The 23,165-nt window shown below is 33.3% G+C and overlaps 2 protein-coding genes and 1 long non-coding RNA gene across 3 annotated transcripts; 1 reads left to right on the top strand and 2 right to left on the bottom strand.

Annotated features, from left to right (window-relative positions):
• Positions 1–908: 908 nt before the first annotated feature.
• LOC123688639 (pentatricopeptide repeat-containing protein 2, mitochondrial-like) lies at positions 909–4,060 on the top strand. The gene is made up of 7 exons (XM_045627240.1): positions 909–1,116; positions 1,410–1,650; positions 1,710–1,812; positions 1,878–2,075; positions 2,144–2,332; positions 2,394–2,603; positions 3,742–4,060. Exons 1-7 carry the CDS (start codon positions 1,017–1,019, stop codon positions 3,952–3,954), a joined length of 1,254 nt encoding a protein of 417 aa, XP_045483196.1. The 5' UTR covers positions 909–1,016; the 3' UTR covers positions 3,955–4,060.
• On the bottom strand, positions 2,439–3,410 carry LOC123688640. The gene is made up of 2 exons (XR_006750078.1): positions 3,252–3,410; positions 2,439–3,190 (listed from the first exon to the last, which is right to left on the bottom strand). It is a non-coding gene; the product is annotated as an uncharacterized LOC123688640 (long non-coding RNA).
• Positions 4,061–4,296: 236 nt separating the features above from the next.
• Positions 4,297–17,726, bottom strand: LOC123688638 (RING finger and CHY zinc finger domain-containing protein 1). Its single transcript, XM_045627239.1, has 6 exons — positions 17,433–17,726; positions 16,523–16,684; positions 8,312–8,467; positions 5,773–6,051; positions 5,522–5,615; positions 4,297–4,695 (listed from the first exon to the last, which is right to left on the bottom strand). The coding sequence occupies exons 1-6, from the start codon at positions 17,547–17,549 to the stop codon at positions 4,676–4,678; spliced, it is 828 nt and encodes a 275-aa protein (XP_045483195.1). The 5' UTR covers positions 17,550–17,726; the 3' UTR covers positions 4,297–4,675.
• Between the last annotated feature and the right edge of the window lie 5,439 nt (positions 17,727–23,165).

Genomic DNA, 23,165 nt, shown 5'->3' with positions numbered 1-23,165 from the left:
GTTTTGTCAGTGAAGCTTATGGTAGAAGAGCATCTGACAAAATAATTTTTGAGCAGAGTGGTCTCATATCCTCCCTGAAGCCTAATGAGGATGCCATTATGGTGGATCGAAGTTTTCTAATTGATGAAATTTTTCCGGAAAACGGAATAAAACTGATTCGCCCACCATTCATGCGAAACAGAAAACAAATGTCTCTTCAGGAGGTTGAACAAAATATATTCATAGCTAGAGCAAGAGTCCATATCAAAGGTGTGAACCAGAGAATAAAAATTTTGAGTAATGTTTTACCGTGGAACCTGGTTCCTTAAATAGAAGAAATAATGATTATATGTTGTGCGATTGTAAACCTGTCCAGCCCCATTTTTTCTGAAGATAATTTCTGAATATTTTTGTATTTTGCCTTTATTTCGAGTAGCAATATAGATGTTAAATCTAAAGCTTCCGTGTAGCGAAACAGTTGTTATTTATATATATATATATATATATATAATCTGTATCCCATTTGTTACCTTTCGGTGTATGGGTTAGTTGTTATTTAAATAATAAATAAGTGGAAATAGAATAACTGTAATTTTATTTCAAAAAATTATTTCAATATATTTTTTTTTTGTTTTTTAGATAATGGACGATTATTTTTAAATTAGAATGAATTCACCTTCTATCACATTCCTATTATTTGGAGTTGCTTCCAAATACCGGAAATATTCAGTTAAACTGAGGAATACACTATTTTCTTTGTCTATCATATTTCTTTCTTCACAAATAACACTCAAAATATTTTTGTTTACAATATCTTACCTTTAGCCGAAAAAGCATGCTGAAGAGGGCGCTGCCTACCCTTGAATCGGGAATTAGGTCTATGATTCTAATTCGAAAATATTAGCAGAATCTAATAGTATTCTGTGATATTAGTTTTCTGTGGTTATAACCTTGTCTGTCTTACAGTCACATTTAAAAGTTTTATATAAGTAAATGATTTTCAATTAAATTTATTATTGTTAAATAGGAAAATAGTGATGTTGAAAATGTCTGGTAATACAGGAAGGTTAATCCATAAATTGGCATTGATGCACTTCAGTAGAAACACAACTAAAATAACTGCTCAGCCCTTGTTAGGTACTTGGTATTTTCTTATCAGAAATTTTTAAAATTTAAATATTTTCATCATCTCGCCTCTTAGCAATTTTATGAATAAGTTGATTTATTATTGAGAATTTAATTTCACCTAATAATAATGAACTTTATTGTATAATATCATTTTTAATCATTCAATAAACAATTAATAATAGTAGTTTATTCTGAAATATCAGTTATTAACATAAATCGCCGAGGCGATATACAAAAAATTCAAGTAGAAGCCAAAATAATAGAAAAAATCAATAATTTATTTCAATCTGTCCTTTTTTTAGTACCGTTTATCAATGCATCCAGAACTTTATATTCTAAAGCAAGTCTAGGACTAGACAATTTCGAAACGCAAAAACAAAGAACAAGTGATCAACTTTCAAACTTGGAGGACAAGTTTAAAGAGAGAATGGCTGAATATATCAAAGATGAAAAAAATATGGTATTCACAGAGGATTTAAAAAATATGGTTTACTTAACCAATAATGACAAAGATTTGGAATTAGTTATAGAAATGATGAAAAGGTGATATAAATTTCATTTCAATTAATAAATTGGAATTTCACATTTGTTGTTTTTTCAAGATTCAACAAACAGAACCAACAGTTGCGATTTGGTAATTTCAAATTTGGATCTATTATAATGAGAATGTTCTATTTACTAGATAAACCACAACTAGCAATGGAGGTACTAATTCATCAACAATACATAATATATATCAAGATTTTCAATGAAAAATTATTATTTTTTAGTGTTTCAAAGACGAGGAAAACTTTCCAGGTTTCTTTGATCAGCTCATCACATTCCAAATCTATTTGGATCTTCTCTATGAAAATGGAATGTATAAAGAGGTTCTCGAGAACTTCTTAGATATACAAAAGAAACAACTAGAAGGAGCTTTATACCCAAGAAACTCATTTGTTTTAGCCTTAGCAGCTTGTTATAAATTGGTAAGCTTTAAATGAGATAATATTTACACCATGATCAAACTTGAACTTATTGAACTCCAATTCTTCAGAACACTAAAGAGACACTAGATTATGCCTTGAACATATGGAATAAGTCAAAGGAACATGGTTACTTCCCAACCAGAAGAGCAGTAACTTTCTGTGCTGCATTAGCTCTCAATCAAGGCAAACCAGAAGTGGCTTTAGAATTGGTCAGTAGCTGTAAAAATCAAAACTATACCACTGTGAGAAATCTTAAGGTAAGAACTATATATGGAATGGATAAGGTTAGATAGAAAAGTTTGATCAAACACGTTGTAGGTCTTGGCATTAGTACAAATGGGTCGCCTTGAAGATGCACTTGTGGTGCTTAAATCTGTACTCTCAATTGAAGTTGGATCGCATACTTTCAATAGGGATGTTCTAGAAGCATTAAAAAAAGCCATTCTTGAACGTGACTCTCCTGAATTAAAAGTCGAAATGAAGAGAGTTGAAGAATTGTTGTTGAAGCAGGGTAACATAGATGATAAGGTGAGTAGGCAACTCAAATATTACTGTAATTTTTTTAAACGAAAATTGTTATTCAACGACACAACCAAAGAGTTAAAAAATGTTTGCAATGAGTCATTATTTTCAACACATATTTTTAAATTGTGAAAAAGATCTGTTCCAGCTTTCGTGGAAAGGATGTACTTTGCGAGTCATTTTACAAATTTTCACAGAAGTTTTGCCTCTTTTGTAATGATTTTTTATGAATATTTTTGAAATATATCAGTGCTTTGTGGGGATATCTGCTTTGTAAAAATATCATATCATCAATTCTTTTGCGAAAAACGAAAGTTACCAAAAGTAATCCTCTTTTTCATGCGCAAATTAAAAATAATGAAATACTACAATGTAGATTATTGATTAAAGAAAATATGTGAAAACCCCATATGAATCGGTGATTAGTAAGAAGATATATTTCGTTTTGAACTGAGCTGTCTTCCCTTTTAATTTGATGCGTTTCTTGGCATATTTTCGAGCTTTCCAGAAAAATTCAAATCAAATCAGCTGATCCCTGAAAGATATTTTGTGGCACTGAGGGTTATCAGACCAGAAGCTGCATTTGGGGATACCTACAAAAACACAAAATTTCAGTGAAATTTTTTATAACTTTGGGTATGGTCCGTATATCACCTTGGTTAGCAAGTTGGCGGTCCTTATATGTCAACTTCCTCAAAAACCGGTGACTATTTCCTCAAACTTCGGAGATTTATTTGTCACCAGAGCAACCTTACTTTTATTCTGGTTAGGTTCGGTAACCACGCCCACTCCGGTTGGCAGTTGTCATTTTAATTTTCAGATTATTGTTTATGAATATTTTCCATGACATCTAACACTCAAAAACTTTATAATTTTAATTAGGAAATAAATACCCTTCAGAGCCATTAATAACTATTAGTTATTTACACATTAGAAGAGATCAACCATTTATAACCTCCAAAATCTGTCAATGAAAAATTTAATTGACCATTGACAAGTGTCAAGCGATCCGTAAATATGAAGCAAGTTACCTGAAACATTGAAAACCACTAGTAACCGCTCTGAAATTCTCGGTGATATACAGACCATACCCTTGTTGTGTAAATGTAAATTATTATTGGATGACGATTCTATGCCATTTTAGACTCTTGACGATCAACTTTTGAGTACAATACAAAAACCCCCTCAACCTCTATCTGGAAGACAACAAAACGATAGAGGATATGGAGGACAATATAATAGAGGATATGGGGGACAATATGATGATAGGAGAAATGAAAATAGAGGTTACAACCAGGGACGTTCGTCAAGGCCTAATTTCAGAAGGGAAAGACCTGGACTCGAAGATTTAGTTTAAATAGGTTTAGTTATACGAACTTCTTCTTTATGTTCCCTAACGGGATTGTATTTAAGAATGTAAATGTACAAACTATTTAATTTCGAATAAAGTTAAATTTTAGGTACTGATTTGCTTGATCTTCTGAATTTTTTAAAAATATACCCAGACGACACAAGACGGAAATAGTTCATTCTAAAAATTCCATTTGAAGATATATGACTTTTTTTCAATTACTCATAAAACTTCTAAATCATCCAATAGATTCTGCCACTTCTTTTCAAAATTGAATTTTATCACAAATTCTTCATCAATTCTTGGCTCAAAATTAAATAATCTCAAAGGAAGAAGAAAAGAACAACTTTTTTATATCGAATTTTATTAATCATCTCAAAAAATCATTCAACAATAAAATAATGACAGACCTAACGTTACATTCTAAATGAAATTTGTTCATAACATTTCAAAAGCTGCAAAGGTAACTATCCTTATCCGAAATTGGGATTGAGGAAATAATACTTTTAAAATTTCAATAAACAAGCGTCGTAGAAAATACTGTAAAACTTTGTTAGCCAATTTTCAGTCTTCTGCTAAAGAAGGAATACTATATTGTGGTTGGTCACATAAAAACATATAGCATTCTAAAGCTACCCTTAATATTTCATACATAACAATGAAAATCGCACATAATCCTTCACAAGACTTGAAGACATCATCGATAAAATAACAACCTTCCCATCTTTTAGCCTTCTGTGTCAGATTCTGAAATAAGTAATAGAGTTAAAGAATCATCTCAGTTTTTTCAGATAATCCTTTGTAAAAATCCTAAGTTTCAATATTTATATCAGGTTTTCCTCAAGGTTAGAATATATTATGTCAAACAATAAAATAACACATAAAAAAGGAAAAATCACAAAATACATCTAAACAATAAGTTATAATATAACAGAAAACACACAAATAAAAAATAGAATGGATGTATTAATCTCAATTGCAAAAGAGGATTCAAAAGTTTTGAGGTTATTTCATTTCAATAGGCTATTTGAGAGGTGCTTCAAATTATTGAACGATGTATATTAAGCACTTAAAAAGTGGATATTTTCAGTATGCATAAATACATAAATATTTTATTATTTATTGGTAATAAAAAATGTAAAATTAGAAGAAGCCGTCAAAATTCATTTTTACGCAACCTGACGTTACTTTGAAATCAAGTAAAAGCCTATGTTTTGATTATTGTTTCTTTTATGGAGATCATTTTGATATGAGTAATAAATGTATTATTATTTAATTTTAATTCATTGTGAAGATTACTTTGATTTATTACATTTTTTAATCAAGCAATCTGTTGAAATCTGAAGTTGGAATTCAATGTTGTTTTAAATGCCTTGAAACTTTTAAAAACACGAACTCCTTCTTTAAAGTCTGATATGTCTTGTCAATTTGTGGGAAAATATTTGTTTCATTCTCAAATAGACTTTTCTCATGAATTTTTAACGTAAAACCTATCATATTGAAATTTTCATTATTGGAATTGATAAAATCAATAAAATAGTCAATGATAAAATTAAAAAAAAAATTGAATTACCTGGAGGAGTGGTAGGTGCTGTTATCCTGCAGGTGTTATAAGATCCACAATGTATGCATTTGAAACCAATCAGATGGAACTTCACAGATCCTTTCTGAAATCGGACATTAAAATAAAAATTCTAACCTAACAAGCAAACTATCTAGGTTAGGTTATGAACAAATTGAATGAGTCCTTAACAATTAGTGATTATATCTTCAATAAAAAAAATTAAAAACAAATCAGAATAATATACTATCAATGAAACAAACCTTATGACAATCCTTGCAAAGAATCATCACCCTATAATTTCTGCACTCTTGAGGCATCGGTGTATGAGCAATCTCATTGTCCAGAAATTGCCATAGCTGTGCCATGTCCATCAGGGAAGTTTGGCAAATAGGACAGGCATAATGTCCAGCTTTCAACAATTGCTCGAAGCACGTTCTATGCAACAAGTGTCCACACTTTGGTATGTGACTTGGAATTCTTGAGGTATGTATATCCTCCAAGCACACTGGACAGTTTCCTCTAGATACGTTCTCAACGCACTGAAAACGATTAAAAAAAATTGATTTTTCTCTATATTATCAAAAAATCATTTATATAGGGTGTTTTTTTCGAGGTATATAACTTTAAGTTGGCATTACTGTTCAAGATGGCGACCGATTTAACAGCTGTCAAGTGATTTATTCTCAGTTTGGTAATTCATCATGAATAGACTCACGCCTGAACAACGCTTGCAAATAGTGCAATTTCATTTCGAAAATAATGGTTCTGTGCGGAATACGTATCGTGCACTACGTCCATTTTATTTTGTTTAGCGATGAAGCGCACTTCTGGTTGAATGGCTACGTCAACAAACAAAACTGCCGCATTTGGAGTGAAGCTAATCCTCAAGTGTATGTCGAAACAACGTTACCTCCAGAAAAACTGACTGTTTGGTGCGCTTTATGGGCTGGTGGAATCATTGGTCCGTACTTCTTCAAAAACGATGATGGCCAGAATGTTACAGTCAATGGTGATCGGTATAGAGCCATGATTACTAACTTTTTCATTCCTGAATTGAACAACCATGATGTCTAGGAGCTGTGGTTCCAACGAGACGGCGCAACATGTCACACAGCTTGTGCCACAATCGATTTATTGAAAGACATGTTTGGTGACCGCCTAATTTCACGTTTTGGACCTGTGAATTGACCTCCAAGATCTTGTGATTTAACACCGCTAGACTACTTTCTGTTGGGCTATGTAAAGTCATTGGTCTATGCGGATAAGCCACAAACCCTTGACCATTTGGAAGACAACATTGGAAAATTGGACGTCCAGATTGGACTACATCCGAGCCAGCCTGGTGGTCATATGCCAGAAATCATATTTAAAATGTAATGCCACAAGATTATCTTGGGGATAAATAAAATTCATGTCAATCGGATAATCCATCGTTGTTTTATTGCAATTTAAAGTTCTATAGCTCTAAAAAAACACCCTTCATTATTACTGGGCCATTTCATAATTCTAGTACTATTGTATGAAGGTTTCATAGTAGGACAAAGCCAGTTTCACGGTGACAATAAATTCGATTTAGTGATAATTATCTCATTTTTAAAGAATTTCAAATTGGGACTAGCAGAAACTAGGATGAAATTTAACCATAAAAGTGTTGCCATCAATGTGAGTAGAATAGACGGGTTTTGTTCTATTTGGAGCTCATCAGTATCTCATAACCCACCATCGATGGCAACAAATGAAAACAGAGTTTACTTGATTGAAAGCCAGCGGTAGCATTCAACGCTGCATGTTATGGGTTATGCGATACTGATGAGCGAAACCAGCATTTCGTTACTTATATTGATAGCAGCATTTTTTCTTTTGGTTTACTTTTAGCCTAATTTCTGCTAGTTCGATATTATAAAAGGTTTTCCAATGGGAATGATACAAACTAAAATTGTAATGATGGCAACATTGTATCATTTTCTGACATTTCTTATGTCATTCGTGTTCAGTAGGTTATGCAATTTGATCATGGAAAGATACACGCTTCAATAACGTTTAGAAATTGTTTTACCAAAACCAGTGCACAATTTTGAATACTGAGAAGAATTAAAGATGAATTTATGAATGAATTTATTCAAATTTGAAGTTGTCCTACTATATCATCTTTATACAATGCTAATAGGTTATTATTTACTGGGTGATGAGCGACCAACGAAAAAATGGTCCATTGTCTCTGATAATGTTAATTCCTTAACACACATCAAGAAGGCAAACATTCACAATTACACGCTAATAAAACGATAACAAATAATATAAGACATATGTTGCAATATTTATTGAATGAATTAACAGTTCTACGGGCTAGTTTCAACCAGACCTCATTCGTATTATTGATTAGCTCCCAATCTATATCGACAATTCACTTGAGATTAAAGTTCGATGAATGTTAATTTGAATTTAACTCCATTAGTGTTGGAACCACTACATTGGATAGCGTATTTCTATCTATTTACAGGGTGTCCCAAATTCGATGCTCACTGAAAGCATCTCGAGAAGTATGTACAACATTGAGAAAAAAAAATTTCAGGGACTCCCTTTTGTTTGTTGAAATAATAAGATAGAATAGAAAATAGATCATATCTTGATTAGTTTTTGAGTTATAAGGCGTTTCTGAGTTATTCTTTTTTCTTCGGTTATTTTTATGGTTTAAATGTAACAAATTATATAATTTAGTTACCGTTTTAGAGATGTTGAGTGGAGTTGGTGTTTTTCAAATGGGACACCCTTAATTTATGGTCCAACCTATCCACTTACCCTATGGCCATTCTGAAGCATAATAGGCAGGCAAATGTTGCATTTCTCGCAATGGAAAAACTTTTCAGCGCCACCTATCCTGCAAATTCCGCAACCGGAACAGTGAAACTGGCTCTTCTCTTCATCGTCGAATAGATTGCACTCCAGACAAGTGTACTGGAAGGCAGAGAAAAAAAAATGAAAATAATAATGCTTCGTTTTTTCGCAGAATGATTAGAAATATGTAAAAATTAATCTTGGACGACGATACAAGACGATATTGGGGATTTTAGTCGACTGAGGGTATACATTACCTTTTTCACTAGCACTAGGTTCTTCAGTGTAGATTCATTTTGATTTTTCTGTGCGGAAACCGCTTTATCGATTCTTTCAATTTTTGTCAGTTCAGAATGAACTCACTGATTTTTTTCACAAAAAAAATTTATAGTTTTTGTCTTATGAAATCATTGAAAATTAGAAGGTTTTTCAACTGTTCCTCAATTATTTCGATGATGAATTTCAAAATTTTTGGAATTTTGCTCACTGATGAAAAAATACATACAACCTATTCAAAGTTTTTCAAAAAAGTATTATACTTTCTCGAGTAATTTCAATTTGAATATAATGAATATGAATGAATGGAAATATTACCAAATAAGAAAACAATAAATGACAAATGGCTTAAAGTAGTGATTGCTAATTCAATGATAATGAAAAAAATCTTGAAATTCATCATTGAAATAATCGAGATATGATTGAAAAACCTTTCAACTTTCGAAGTGATGTAAAACAGAAACTATAAATTTTTATGTGAAAAAAAAATAGTGAGTTTATTCTTAACTGTCATACGAAGGTTTTTTTCAAAAATTAAAAGATGAATGAATTTGCACTGAACAACCTAGTGAGAAAGAGTATTAGGCCAATTGAAAAGCTCCCGGTCTGATGCACAGCTGGCGGTGCTAGTATTAAATCCATATGATTTTTAGTTAGTACCAACCTTCAAACGATACGTGTCAAAATTTGACAGCAGTATGACCATTAGTAGGTGAGATATTGCATTGTGAGTGTAGCTACTTTTGTTATTTGAAAGAAGATGGAAAAAAGAATTTCGTGTGCTGATGAAATATTGCTTTTTGAAGGGAAAAAACTACAGTTGAAGTAAAATCTTGGATTGATGAAGAGTTTCCGGGGTCTGCACCAGGAAAATCAATTGATAGGTATGCTAAGTTTAAACGTGGTGAAATAAGCACCGAAGAAGGCGAACGCAGTGGACGCCCAAAAGAGGCTGTCACCGACGAAAAAATAAAAAAAGTTCACAAAATAATTTTGAATGACCGTAAAGTCGATATGTGGCAAAGGATGAAACATGGCTCCATCATATCACTCCGGAGTCCAATTGACAGTCATCTGAGTGGACTGCACACGATGAACCGAATCCAAAGCGAGGAAAAACACAACAGTCATCTGGCATGGTTATGGCATCAGTATTCTGGGATGCGCAAGGTATAATATTCATTGATTACCTCCAAAAGGGCCAGACCATCAACAGCGATTATTATATAGTGTTATTGGATCGTTTAAAGGATGAAATCGTTAAAAAACGGCCTCATTTGAAGAGAAAAAAGGAACTGTTTCATCAAAACAATGCGCCGTGTCACAAATCAATGAAAACAATGGCAAAATTGCATGGATCAGGCTTCGAATTGCTTCTGCATCCACCGTATTCGCCAGGTCTGGCCCTCAGCAACTTTTTCCTGCTATCAGACCTCAAAAGAATGCTGACTGGAAAGGAATTTAGCGCCAATGGAGAAGTAATCACCGAAACTGAGGCCTATTTTGAAGCGAAAGACAAATCGTACTACAAAAATGGTATCGAAAAGTTGGAAGACCGCTTTAATCGGTGTATCGCCCTCGAAGGCAACTATGTTGAATAATAAAATCGAATTTTGCCAAAAAAAAAGTGTTTTACTATGGTAGACCGGGGACTTGTCAATTGGCTTCTTACACCCTTAATAAAATTTCAAATTTCTATTATCTTCTATTTGAATATCGTGTTTATGACCGAATGGACGGACATTATTTAATTTGACTACGATTTCGTCATCATCGTGTCGATCCCTATCTTTTGGAATCATTTCCGCCTGGAAATTCGTAAATGTTCGGGGAACGAGCGTTAAAAAAAAAACTAGATACCAGATAGAAATCGAAATTTTCACATTGATATTAGATATCAAGTTCTCGGAAATTTCTCAAAAAATCTTCAATTTATATCCGGTCCAAAATTGGGTCAGCGCCAAATCGAAAATCTTCCCGATTTTTTTTCTCCATTACGCCCATATAAATTGGGGAATAACACAGGCCAACACACATTTTGGTGCCTGCGATTTTTTAACTGTTCCTGAGTAATTTTTGGATGCAGAATGTAAAAAAGTTCTCAGATTTTGCCTATCAGATCTAGTTTTTGAGATTTTTCAAAAAATTGTGTATATAATTTACGTTATAACTGTTATAATATATAATATTACTGTTGACAGTTAAAAAAAACAAAGACACATGGATTTAAGTATTTATTGCAAAAACTTAATTTACATAATTACATTAGTCACTAATCACATAAAAATTTTCTTTTATACGATTTTCTAGAATGGAGTTTACTAGGGCAGTCTCGCTGAAGGCTCCAGCAGTAGTCCGCCATCATGTGGCTATCCCATCGTCCTTGATAACGATCTTCCATAGTTTTAATATCCTGGTGGAATCTTTCCCCCTGTTCTTCACTACAATCACCTAATCAAACGATCTAGGTGGCTGTGGAGGTAGTGAACTTTTATACTCGTGTTACAGCCGAGAATATTAAAATTTGAAAGCATAGTTTCCACTAATTCTACGTAATTCTCTGCTTTATGATTGCCAAGAAAATTTTGTACTACTTGAACAAATGAACTCCAAGCGGATCTTTAAAAAGTTGCCTTATTTGAGGACCATCAAATATACCAGCTTTTAGTTTTTCCGTGCTAATGCCAGGAAATTTACGTGACAAATACCCAAAACAATTTCCATTTCGATTTAAGGCCTTCACAAATTGCTTCATTAGGCCTAGCTTGATATGCAAGGGCGGAAGTAAGATTTTTTCTCTTGAAACCAAAGGTTCGTTGATCACGTTTTGTATTCCTTGAATCATGACATCTCTTGAAGGCCAATTTTTGTTGACCCAATGCTCATTTTTAGCTCTACTGTCCCAAAGGCACAAAAAACAAGAATATTCTGTATAACCACTCTGCTCCAAGGAGGAAGTTAACCATTTTTATATCAACACAAAATGACCACTGATGTTCTTCGTATTTAATTTTTCTCAAAACTAATGCTATTGTTTCATATTCTTCCTTCATGGTAGTAGAATGACCAATAGGAATTGAGCCATATTTGTTACCGTTATGTAAAAGAACACATTTTAAACTACGTTTTGAACTGTCAATAAAAAGGCGCCAATCATCTGGAGTGTATTCAGGCAAACCCATTTTTTCTAAGAGCCCTTTTATATTGTTACAGAATACCTAGTCATTTTCCTGAGTGAAAAAAGGCAGCAGATCCTTATCTCTTTTACGATAAAATGTAATATTAGTACCTCGACAAAGTAGATTTTTTTCTTTTAATCTGGATGCAAGTAATTCAGCGGATCACTTTATTTGTTGTCCTTCATCAGAAAAAAATATATCATTTAATCTGTAACGTGTATCTCAAAAACTAGAGCTGATAGAAAAAATCTGGTGGCATTTTTGGAATCAGCACATTAAAAACACCTAAAATCAGATGTTAGATTTCTGGCACCAAATTTTTTTTTTCATTTTGTTGGCCTGTGTAATTGTACGAAACGAATAAGGTGATCTACACAATTATTGGTACAAACGTTTTCTAAATATAGCTTTAATTAGTTCCACTCTTGACTCAATCTAGTCACTTTAATTCTAGACCTTTCGTTCGGCCGACAAAAGCAAAACGACGTCCAGCGTATCCTCCTGGTGTTTTCTCAACAACATGCATTAAGGAGTCGTCATTCAATTTTAAATTGACAGAATGGGCAACATTCATTTAAATGCCTGCACATGATTGAAACGGTCTTTACAATCGACGTGCAGATCGTTTTTCGTTGATACTGAATTCGATTTGATCGTTTAAATTTTTTCAATTTTCATGAAAAATAATACAGAAAAAAAGTATGCGCTAGGTTTGAATCTCGAGTGTTGCAATCATAGAGTAAGAAACATAGATGGAGGGAGTAAACGCAATTTTTACATGTCCCCAACATGGTTAGGTTAGGTTGTCGGATTGTGATTTATGTTCAAATCCACAATGTTACTATATCGTTATGAATGTAATGGGTGTTTTTTTTCGAGGTATATAACTTTAAGTTGGCATTACTGTTCAAGATGGCGACCGATTTAACAGCTGTCAAGTGATTTATTCTCAGTTTGGTTTGGTAATTCATCATGAATAGACTCACGCCTGAACAACGCTTGCAAATAGTGCAATTTTATTTTGAAAATAATGGTTCTGTGCGGAATACGTATTGCGCACTACGTCCATTTTAGCGATGAAGCGCACTTCTGGTTGAATGGCTACATCAACAAACAAAACTGCCGCATTTGGAGTGAAGCTAATCCTCAAGTGTATGTCGAAACACCGTTACATCCAGAAAAACTGACTGTTTGGTGCGCTTTATGGGCTGGTGGAATCATTGGTCCGTATTTCTTCAAAAACGATGATGGCCAGAACGTTACAGTCAATGGTGATCGGTATAGAGCCATGATTACTAACTTTTTCATTCCTGAATTGAACAACTATGATGTCCAGGAGCTGTGGTTCCAACAAGACGGCGCAACATGTCACACAGCTCGTGCCACAATCGATTTATTGAAAGACACGTTTGGTGACCGCCTAATTTCACGTTTTGGACCTGTGAATTGGCCTCTAAGATCTTGTGATTTAACACCACTAGACTACTTTCTGTGAGGCTATGTAAAGTCATTGGTCTATGCGGATAAGCCACAAACCCTTGACCATTTGGAAGACAACATTCGCCGTGTTATTGCCGATATACGGCCACAAATGTTGGAAAAAGTCATCGAAAATTGGACGTCCAGCTTGTACTACATCCGAGCTAGCCGTGGCGTTCATATGCCAGAAATCATATTTAAAATGTAATGCCACAAAATTATCTTGCGGATAAATAAAATTCATGTCAATCGAATGATCCATCGCAGTTTTACAGCAATTTAAAGTTCTATAGCTCTAAAAAAACACCCTTTATATTATGTTGAATGAAATGAATTTATTTGAGTGATTCCCGATTAAATATGCAAATTTGAATATTCGGAATACGATGTTTTTCCTAATTGTAGAATTTATAATAAGCAGAATATTTAATATTTTCTGTATCTACCTGCTGAAATCCCAGATTTGGCAACTTTTGCTCTCCTAGTGTCATCGGTTGTTTCACGTCGTTTGGGCGCTTGAAGTTTGTTTTCTGAATTTCTGGTATATTAAGGTATTTATTTCAATATATTTTGAGTTGATATGAAAAGTTGATTCACTATGGGACATAAGAAGTGCGTTCTTTGAGGAGAAACTCGCGAATTTAGTGAAATATCGTATCACTGATATGTTTTCATTTCCGCGCGCTTCATGTCAAAGTTGATAGTTCATGTTGGGGACAAAATTTGATTACTGAAAATGACATAAGCTCCCTCTATCTATGTTTATTAATCTGAGGTTGCAATCATTCTATAGTAATTTTTTTGTTCTTTGCTCCTGACCCTACAAGTTACATCCTTTTGAAATTGGAAAACTTCCAGAAACGATAAAATTTTTAAAAATAATCATATTTGACATTAAGACTTCCTTTGACACCAACCTTCTTGATTTTAATCGATTTGACTACTTCTTAATTTTCTGAGCAAATTATAAAGTTTTAGAATTAGTTTGTACACTATCAAGAATAATTAATTTTTTCGTAATCGAATTTTAGCAATTTTAGGGAGAAAAATCAGGAAACAAAAAAGTTGAGAATCAAAATCGTATTTTCGGATGAATATTTATTTTGAAAAATGCTAATTCATGAAAAACATCTGATGCGAAATATTGCAAGGTTTAACTTCTCTACCCCTCCGTGAAAATTTGGAAATTGATATTTAATTAGCCTTACCTAAGGACCAGGAGCAACCTAATAGAAAAATTATCAGCAGTTAATTTTGCTGACACTTTGGTATATTGACCTCCTGAACCAGGAAAGCTATGGGTCCAACTCCATCCTATGATAAGTTTTCAGGATACAGGGTGTCGAAGTTGGAAAATGACCCTTTTTATTAAAGTAACATTTCTTGTAGGAAAACATCTTGAATGAAACACTTTTGCGCCACAAATATTGCTTACCCAGGTAGTAGTAGTAGTAGGTAATAATTTAAGAATAATTTTTAAGATATCAAACTTTTCGAAAATAAATACCTATAACATTTAATCTTCTAATGGAGCAATCCACATGAAATTTTGCATAAACCTTTGTGTCGTTATTTTACAAGTAATCACACTCAAATCATGGTATCACAAAAAAAAATCAATTAGAGTAGAGATTAAATCTATAACAATAAGGACTTAATATTCTCTATCATAGTGATATCTAATTCATTTGTGATAATTGAACAATAATTTATTTTTAATCATAAACTAAAATCAAAGGAGATACAGTAGGAGAAGGTTTGAAAATTCTATCAGGTGTGTGAATAAGTCTTTCCCGTTTTTTGTAAGAGATGGCGCCACCAATATTGTGCGAGTATTTAATGGTTACATATGTCATAATCAAAGCTTATTCATCTGTCAACAATTCCACACTAACACATTAGTTGAAATTTTTTCGCATCATAAATTTTTGAAATCGTGAAAATGTCGAAATTTGAGCTGAGTGGACGTCATTTGCGGAAAGTTTCACTTTATTGGTTCAATTTGAAGAAATCTGCTGCCGAGGCGCATCGGTTGCTTCAGGAAGCTTATGGAGAAGGTTGTGTCGATGATTCAAGTGTTCGCGGATGGTTTCCACGCTTCAAAAGTGGCGATTTCGACGTGGAAGACAAGGAGCGTTCCGGGCGGCCGCAAATCTTTGAAGATCAAGAATTGGCGACTTTGCTTGATGAAGATTCGTGTCAAACGCAAGAAGAACTTGCTGAAGCATTGGGAGTTGACCGAACAACCATTTCCAAGCGTTTGAAAGCCATGGGAATGATCCAAAAGCAAGGAAATTGGGTGCCGTACGAACTGAAGCTGAGAGACGTCGAACGGCGTTTTTTCACTTGCGAACAGCTGCTTCAGCGACATAAAAGAAAGGGTTTTCTGCATCGTATCGTGACTGGCGATGAAAAGTGGATCCGTTACGATAATCCGAAGCGAAGAAAATCATGGGGACTACCCGGCCATGCATCATCATCGACGGCCAAGCCAAATATTCATGGCGCCAAGCTCATGCTCTGTATATGGTGGGACCAGCTAGGTGTGGTTTACTATGAGCTTCTGAAACCGAATGAAAGGATCACAGGCGAGGTCTATCGACGACAATTGATGCGTTTGAGCCGCGCACTGCGAGAAAAACGGCCACAATACTCCGACAGGCACGACAAAGTTATTTTGCAACATGACAATGCTCGCCCACATGTTGCACAGCCGGTGAAAACATACTTAGAAACGCTCAAATGGGAAGTCCTACCCCACCCGCCGTATAGTCCAGACATTGCTCCGTCTGATTACCATCTCTTCAGATCGATGACGCATGGCCTGGCTGACCAGCACTTCCATTCCTACGAGGAAGCCAAAAAATGGGTGGATGACTGGATAGAGGCCAAACCGGTCGAATTTTTTCGCAACGGGATTTGTATGTTGCCAGAAAGATGGGGAAAAGTTGTAGCTAGCGATGGCCAATACTTTCAATAATTCATTTGTAACCATTTTTTCACAATAAAGGCTCAAAATTTGAAAAAAAACGGGAAAGACTTATTCACACACCTTATATTACTGAAAAACATTCCAATGAAGTCTTGACAATTCATTTCATTAAAGGGTGTTATAGTTACATAAAAATAAATTAAGGTGTTATCAAATTAAAGATACAAGGGAAGATGAATAATTACTAAAGCCCTCATCTGTACCTTTCATGTAATAACATCCTGTAGCATAATAATGAAATGTACTCACTTTGCCAAAACGAATACCACAGTTCTGACATATTGCCTGCACTGGCTGCCTTACATCACAAAGGGTACAAATCAGTTCTGTTACTTCTTTTCTATTCACAGAATGATCCTCTTTTTCATCATGACAAAAACGACAAGTGTACACCTTGTTGCAGCAGGGTGTCTAAAAAAAAAAAATAAACAAGTCTGTTATACAATTCAAACAGTTCATCTGAGGTGAATTGAAAAGAATAATACATTTGTTATTCACCTTTGCATGTAAAACTTACATTTTTTCAATTATTAATTCATTACCTATGACTTCACTTTTATCATTGAACAGGAACAATTAACATCAAAATATGTTGATCAATAATTACACTGCAGAAAAAGTTTATGCGTATGATTCATCAAGTTTTCAAAGCAAAACATTTTTATCTTTTGTTGATTAAAAAAATCAATTAAATGACGACAGACGGCTGAAAAACTAACTCGTTAGTTTCTAGAATTTGAGCACCTTCATTTCAGGATAATTATCTCAAATTTATAAGGGTGCAATGATCAATCTTTAGGCCATGAATACAATATATTGATTCCTTTATTTATCCAGTTTTTTTAAATAAATTTACTTAGTATTTTTATAAAGAAAAAATGTCAACAATCACTATCTTATTCCTATTAATATGCAAAAAATATCTTGAGTTGTTCCATTCTGAAATTTCTGCATATTGGAAAACTGCCAAAATAAAGACCAAATTGGAATCCTTTATACTTTTATATAGATTTATAAATGCTTTTTTTATCGTAGAATTCAGAATTGTTCACTTAATTGTTTGACAAATAATAAGTGAATGAATTGTTAAATTTCGAGCAATTTTCAACGAAATATAACTTCATAGAACAACTTTTCAAGTCATTTATGGGAGTCTTACCACAAATTTCGACTTTCTCTTATAATGAGCACATCCTATAGCTTTCGCCACTTCATTCAGAGAACCCCCAGAAGCTGTAGGCGATTCTGTAGGAAGCATTGATGTTCCTCCATCCATTCCTAAATTTTAACCACTTTCAAGACGCGCTTGATTTAGCGTATGGAAAGAACGGAATAAGAATAGTCGATTACTCTATTTCAATTATCAAGTTATCGGGTTTGAACCGTTGTAGAGGATCAACTGATCACGAATTCTTACCCAACCGTCCTGAAACCATCATCGTAACTGTCAAATGTTAGCCAACTGACAAACATGTCAGAAATGCCAATTCTATTGTCAATTACACAGAAATCAAACCACAGAATACGAAATCTTCATTTTCTATATTACACCAGGCTGGTCGCCAACAATTCGAAATTCTTCCTGTGATTTTCCTATAATCAATCTCTAAATCCCCATCTATAGTTTTTCATTTGTCTCAATTATTTTTTATTACATCTCTTATTTGTGGGAACGTATTGAATATCTTATACCATAGTATAAAGAATATACTATGATTATACTAATACGGTCAAAGGTCTGTAGGTCTTTTAATTCACATTATGTCTGAAGTGCTTAGTATTTGATGGCATCGGCACTCATTTCGTAAAAATTTTCAATGTTTTTCCACAATTCTCATTTTTATTTACCAGCACAAAGACAGATCCCTTAGGAATTTCCACTTCTGCGCCCCTGAGACGAGATGAAGATAATACATTATAGCACCCTTTTTTGGAATTTGAAATTTAGATTTCCAAATAATATGTTCAATTAGCACAATTTATTCTTGAGCTCAGAAGCTTCACTCATATTTCTGGACAAATGGATGACAAAACGAAAACAAAGTTAATTTTTTACATTTTTATTTATATCGTGCTTACAATGTATTTTCTATTTGTCTTAAATCTAGTGAAATTTGGTGAATGTGTTGATGAATAATAATGTAAATACAATTATATATCTTAATATCATGAGTGCAATGAAATATAATGGAAAAATAATAAGTTAAGTTAAGTTTTAAGTTCTACGGCTTCGACTACCAGGGCCATTAGCCGTGTGAATTAAAGCTCAATGTGAGATCACTTTCTTCTTCTGCTGTATATGGGCAAAAGTAAATATTTCATTTCGACTAACATAATAAGACATGAACGTGTAGATATAAAATGAATAAATATATAAATAAATAGTAAAATATAAACAATATTTACAACATATACAATATAGGGATAACTCTGGTAAAATAATTTAGATGAAAGTATATAAAATAAATAAATATATAAATAAAATTATAAAATATAAACACTATGTACAATATATTCCATATGCAATAAGTTACAAATGTTCAGTTGAAAGAGAAAAGCCTAGTCAACACAAATGGAATGGTGAGTATTATAGCCATTCGTATATATTTATGAGTAAGTTGCCTTACCAGAAACTAATAGGGAGTCTAATGTATTTATCAGTTTTGACAAGACCAGATATCACATATGCTGTCAATTATTTGAGTCAGTTCAATAATAACTATTCAGACTATCACTGGCAATGTGCCAAAAGGGTTTTAAGATACTTGAAAGGTACAAAAGATTTGAAATTGACATACTCTAAAGATGTAAAGTTTAATTTGGAGGGTTTTGTAGACTCCGATTGGGGCTCTGACGTATCAGATAGGAAATCGTACACAGGCTATGTTTTTAAATGTTCAGGTGGTGCTATTTCATGGAAAAGCTGTAAACAGAAAACTGTTGCTTTGTCCAGTACTGAGGCCGAGTATATGGCCATAACTGATGCTTGTAAGGAGGCTATTTATTTGAGAAACCTTATTAATGAGATTCATGGAGGCTTTAATTGTATTACTGTATATAACGATAATCAGGGTGCAAACAAATTGTGTTATAACCCAGTGTTTCATGAACGCTCTAAACATATTGACATACGATATCATTTCATTAGAGATAATATTGAAAAAGGAATTGTAAAAGTAGATTATCTGAACACTAATGAGATGATAGCAGATGTCTTAACAAAAAGTCTTGGTAATGTCAAGCATTCTACTTTTGTTGAAGGTCTAGGATTAAGAAATTTTTAATAAGTGGGGGTGTTAGTTATGTATTAAAAATGTTATATTTGCTAACTCCATTTAGTTGTCACACTAAGATATGTTTCTATGAACATAGACACAGGATAAATACTCTGTGGTCGTTCTGTGATTTGTTCAGTTAATAAAATGGCGGTTTGACAGTCAGCAGACTTGAAAGTTCATGTTGTTTTATTCCCAATCCTAAACTAAAATACTCAATATCCACCGTTTTCCCACAAAAATTAAAATTTGTGATAATTATGAGAAAATTAAAAATAGTGTTAGTAGAGACAAAATTGAATCATCACCAATTTCCAGACCTAAGAGGAACCACATCCATTTTAAACAAAAAATTCCATCCAAGTCAATTCAATTAAATTCATTCAAATGAATAGCGCATTCGTTCATTTCCGCAATTCTTAAACTGTTCTGATAGGTTGAATTTGTAAAAGTATTTAATTTTTCTATTTTTTTATGTTAGGATGGAGGAAATGTAATGTATCGATAAAAAGAAGTTTTATTTCTGTGTAATAGCACAACACTCTATGTTCATGTAAAATAACATCACCTGTAAAAATCATCTGTTAACCTCTCTCTTCTTAAGTCTTCAAGAACGCAAGTTCCAAAACCATACCAAATTGTAAGTTGTACAAAGTTATATTATATATATTAAATAAAATTAAAAGTAACCCAGTGTTAATCATTGAAGACATTATAAATGTCATGTATCACTTTTTTTGGTTCAATTCTTTTGAAATCAAAGAGTATATAAAAATTATAAATGCATGCTTGTAAGGTTTGGATATGTTATATTATCAAATTTTGAAAGAAGAACATTCTTCACTGACTATTTTGGATGAAATCGATATTTATTAAAATTTGAAACTTGATAATACATACTTGTATATTTATTATACAGGATAAGAAAAATGGACTATATCTGCTAGCGTTTGAAGTTGCGACAGCGAAATATTTGATAATATTATAATATAATAATGTAAAAGTTGTGGTCAACAATAATGACTCACCAAATGGGGCATCAGGTTGAAGAATAAATGGACTCTGATACAAATTACAGCCCTTCACAGGGCCCTTGGTTGTTGAAATATTGTTGAAATATTTACACAGTACATAAGTAATATAAGTTGTCTTGTAGTATTTCTATGCGCGGCATGCGCAGTTGTATATTTATTCTGTGTAATTGTTAGATAGGCCATGTGCAAGCTATGCTCGCTCCTTTCTCTAGTTGGCCGTTGTTGAAGAGTATTATTGTATATTTGTCAGTGTGTTTACTACACAGTTATTTCCTATATTTTATTAAAGACTTTTAATTATTAAACAGTGCGTTTAATTTATAACAGGTTATGTGCCCAGATGCGTTTTCATTGCGTGCAATCTAGACTTTTTATAATAGTTTATCGGTCGGGAACGTTCCACTACGTAAGTACATTTATATATATATTGTGAAATAGTGTTGTGAAACAGACGAACAATAATTCAAGATGGCAGCAGTTAATTATTTCGCCAGTGTGCCAAAGCTAAACGGACGCGAAAATTACCAGGAATGGGTATTCGCCATTGAAAACGTGCTAGTACTCGAAGGGCTGGATAAGTGCGTTGATGGCAGTGAATTGGACTCCGTTCTATTAGCCAAAGCAAAGGCAAAATTAATATTGACAATGGAACCATCGCTTTACACCCTGATAGTATTTTTTGGAAAAGTGCCATCGAAGAGGAACTACAGTCTTTTGAAGAGAATCAGGTATGGGAATTAGTTGAAACGGAGAGAGATGTCACTGTTGTCGATTCAAGATGGGTTTTCAAGAGGAAGTCCAGTGCTGACGGAGAAGTGAAATATCGAGCAAGGTTAGTCGCAAAGGGATTTACACAAAAGTATGGAATTGATTACAATGAGACTTTCTCTCCTGTAGTCAGATATTCCACTCTTAGAATTTTATTTGCATTAACAGTCAAATTAAATTTAGACATAAGGCATTTAGACATAAAAACAGCCTTTCTAAATGGAAATTTGTCAGAAAAAGTTTTTATGAAAATACCTGAAGGTTTTATATGCTCAGAATCTGATAAATGTAAAGTTTTGAAGCTTAATAAGGCAATTTATGGTCTTAAGCAGTCAGCTAAGTGTTGGAATGATAGAATTAATTCAGTATTATTAGAATTGGGATATACTAAATCTCAATATGAACCTTGTCTTTTTTCCAAAAAGGTTGAAAATAGCTTTATAGTCATAACTTTATATGTGGATGTTTTTTTTCATTTTTTCCAATGATGTAATGGAAACTAATAATTTAAAGGACGAATTAAGCAAAATATTCAAAGTAAAAGATTTGGGTGTTGTCAGAGAATGTCTTGGTATGAATGTTAATTATGATAAGGAACAGGGTATTTTAACATTGAATCAGGAATCTTACATTGACCAAATTTTGAATGAATTTAATATGTCAGAATGTAATATTATAAAAACACCTATGGAATGCAATATTAGTCTAGAAAATGGTGATCAAGATCAACTTTCCATGTACCCTTATCAGAATTTAATAGGGAGTCTTATGTATTTGGCAGTTATAGCTAGGCCAGACATTGCATTTAGTGTAAGCTACTTGAGCCAATTCAATCGGTCATATAGTCAACTACATTGGAAGCATGCTAAACGCATATTAAAATATTTAAGGGATACTAAACACTATTGCTTGCGATTTTCAAAGGAAAACATGGAACTAGTAGGCTTTGTAGATGCCGATTGGGGCAACAATTCTATTGATAGGAATCATACACAGGGTATGCTTTCAAATTTTGTGGTTCCGTGGTTTCCTGGCAAAGTTGCAAACAAAAAACAGTTGCGCTTTCTAGTACCGAGGCAGAGTAAATGGCTATCTCTGAAGCGGTAAAGGAGGCTATTTATTTAAAAGGTTTGTTGTACGAGCTAATGGGAACAGCTCTTTGTGTGAATTTGTTCAGTGATAATCAAGGTGCAATTAAATTATCTGCGAATGATACCTATCATAAAAGGTCAAAGCATATTGACATCAGACATCATTTTGTTCGACAAGTTATTGCAGAAAAGCAAATTGTATTGAAACATTTACCGACACATGAAATGCCAGCTGATATTTTAACGAAAAGTTTACCTGCTGTTAAACATAATTATTTTTCAAAAATGTTGGGCATTCATGATATGTAGTAGTTCTTAAGTTTCATCATGTGATTTTGTTTTTATTTGTACTGTGTAAGTGGGGGTGTTGAAATATTTACCCAGTACATAAGTAATATAAGTTGTCTTGTAGTATTTCTATGCGCGGCATGCGCAGTTGTATATTTATTCTGTGTAATTGTTAGATAGGCCATGTGCAAGCTATGCTCGCTCCTTTCACTTGTTGGCCGTTGTTGAAGAGTATTATTGTATATTTGTCAGTGTGTTTACTACACAGTTATTTCCTATATTTTATTAAAGACTTTTAATTATTAAACAGTGCGTTTAATTTATAACACTTCCATCCTGAAACGAATGGTGCAGCGGAGAATAGCGTGAAATCTTTTAAAAATGCAATAAAAAAATTACTTATTGACGTTAGAGAGAAAGGTTCATCTCTCAAATC

The sequence above is a fragment of the Harmonia axyridis genome, chromosome 1, assembly GCF_914767665.1.
Source record: "Harmonia axyridis chromosome 1, icHarAxyr1.1, whole genome shotgun sequence".
NCBI classification, from domain to species: Eukaryota; Metazoa; Arthropoda; class Insecta; order Coleoptera; family Coccinellidae; genus Harmonia; species Harmonia axyridis.
This window is presented reverse-complemented; position numbering and strand designations above follow the sequence as displayed.

Excerpts from the sequence above, each read along its gene's own strand:
- LOC123688639 (XM_045627240.1), top strand. The coding sequence starts at position 1,017 with ATGTTGAAAATGTCTGGTAATACAGGAAGGTTAATCCATAAATTGGCA. Across the intron at positions 1,651-1,709 it reads GTTATAGAAATGATGAAAAG|ATTCAACAAACAGAACCAAC; the intron begins GTGATATAAATT and ends TGTTTTTTCAAG. Across the intron at positions 2,604-3,741 it reads AGGGTAACATAGATGATAAG|ACTCTTGACGATCAACTTTT; the intron begins GTGAGTAGGCAA and ends ATGCCATTTTAG.
- LOC123688638 (XM_045627239.1), bottom strand. The coding sequence starts at position 17,549 with ATGGATGGAGGAACATCAATGCTTCCTACAGAATCGCCTACAGCTTCT. Across the intron at positions 6,052-8,311 it reads TGCTTCAGAATGGCCATAGG|TGCGTTGAGAACGTATCTAG; the intron begins GTAAGTGGATAG and ends AATCGTTTTCAG. Across the intron at positions 5,616-5,772 it reads TTTGCAAGGATTGTCATAAG|AAAGGATCTGTGAAGTTCCA; the intron begins GTTTGTTTCATT and ends GTCCGATTTCAG.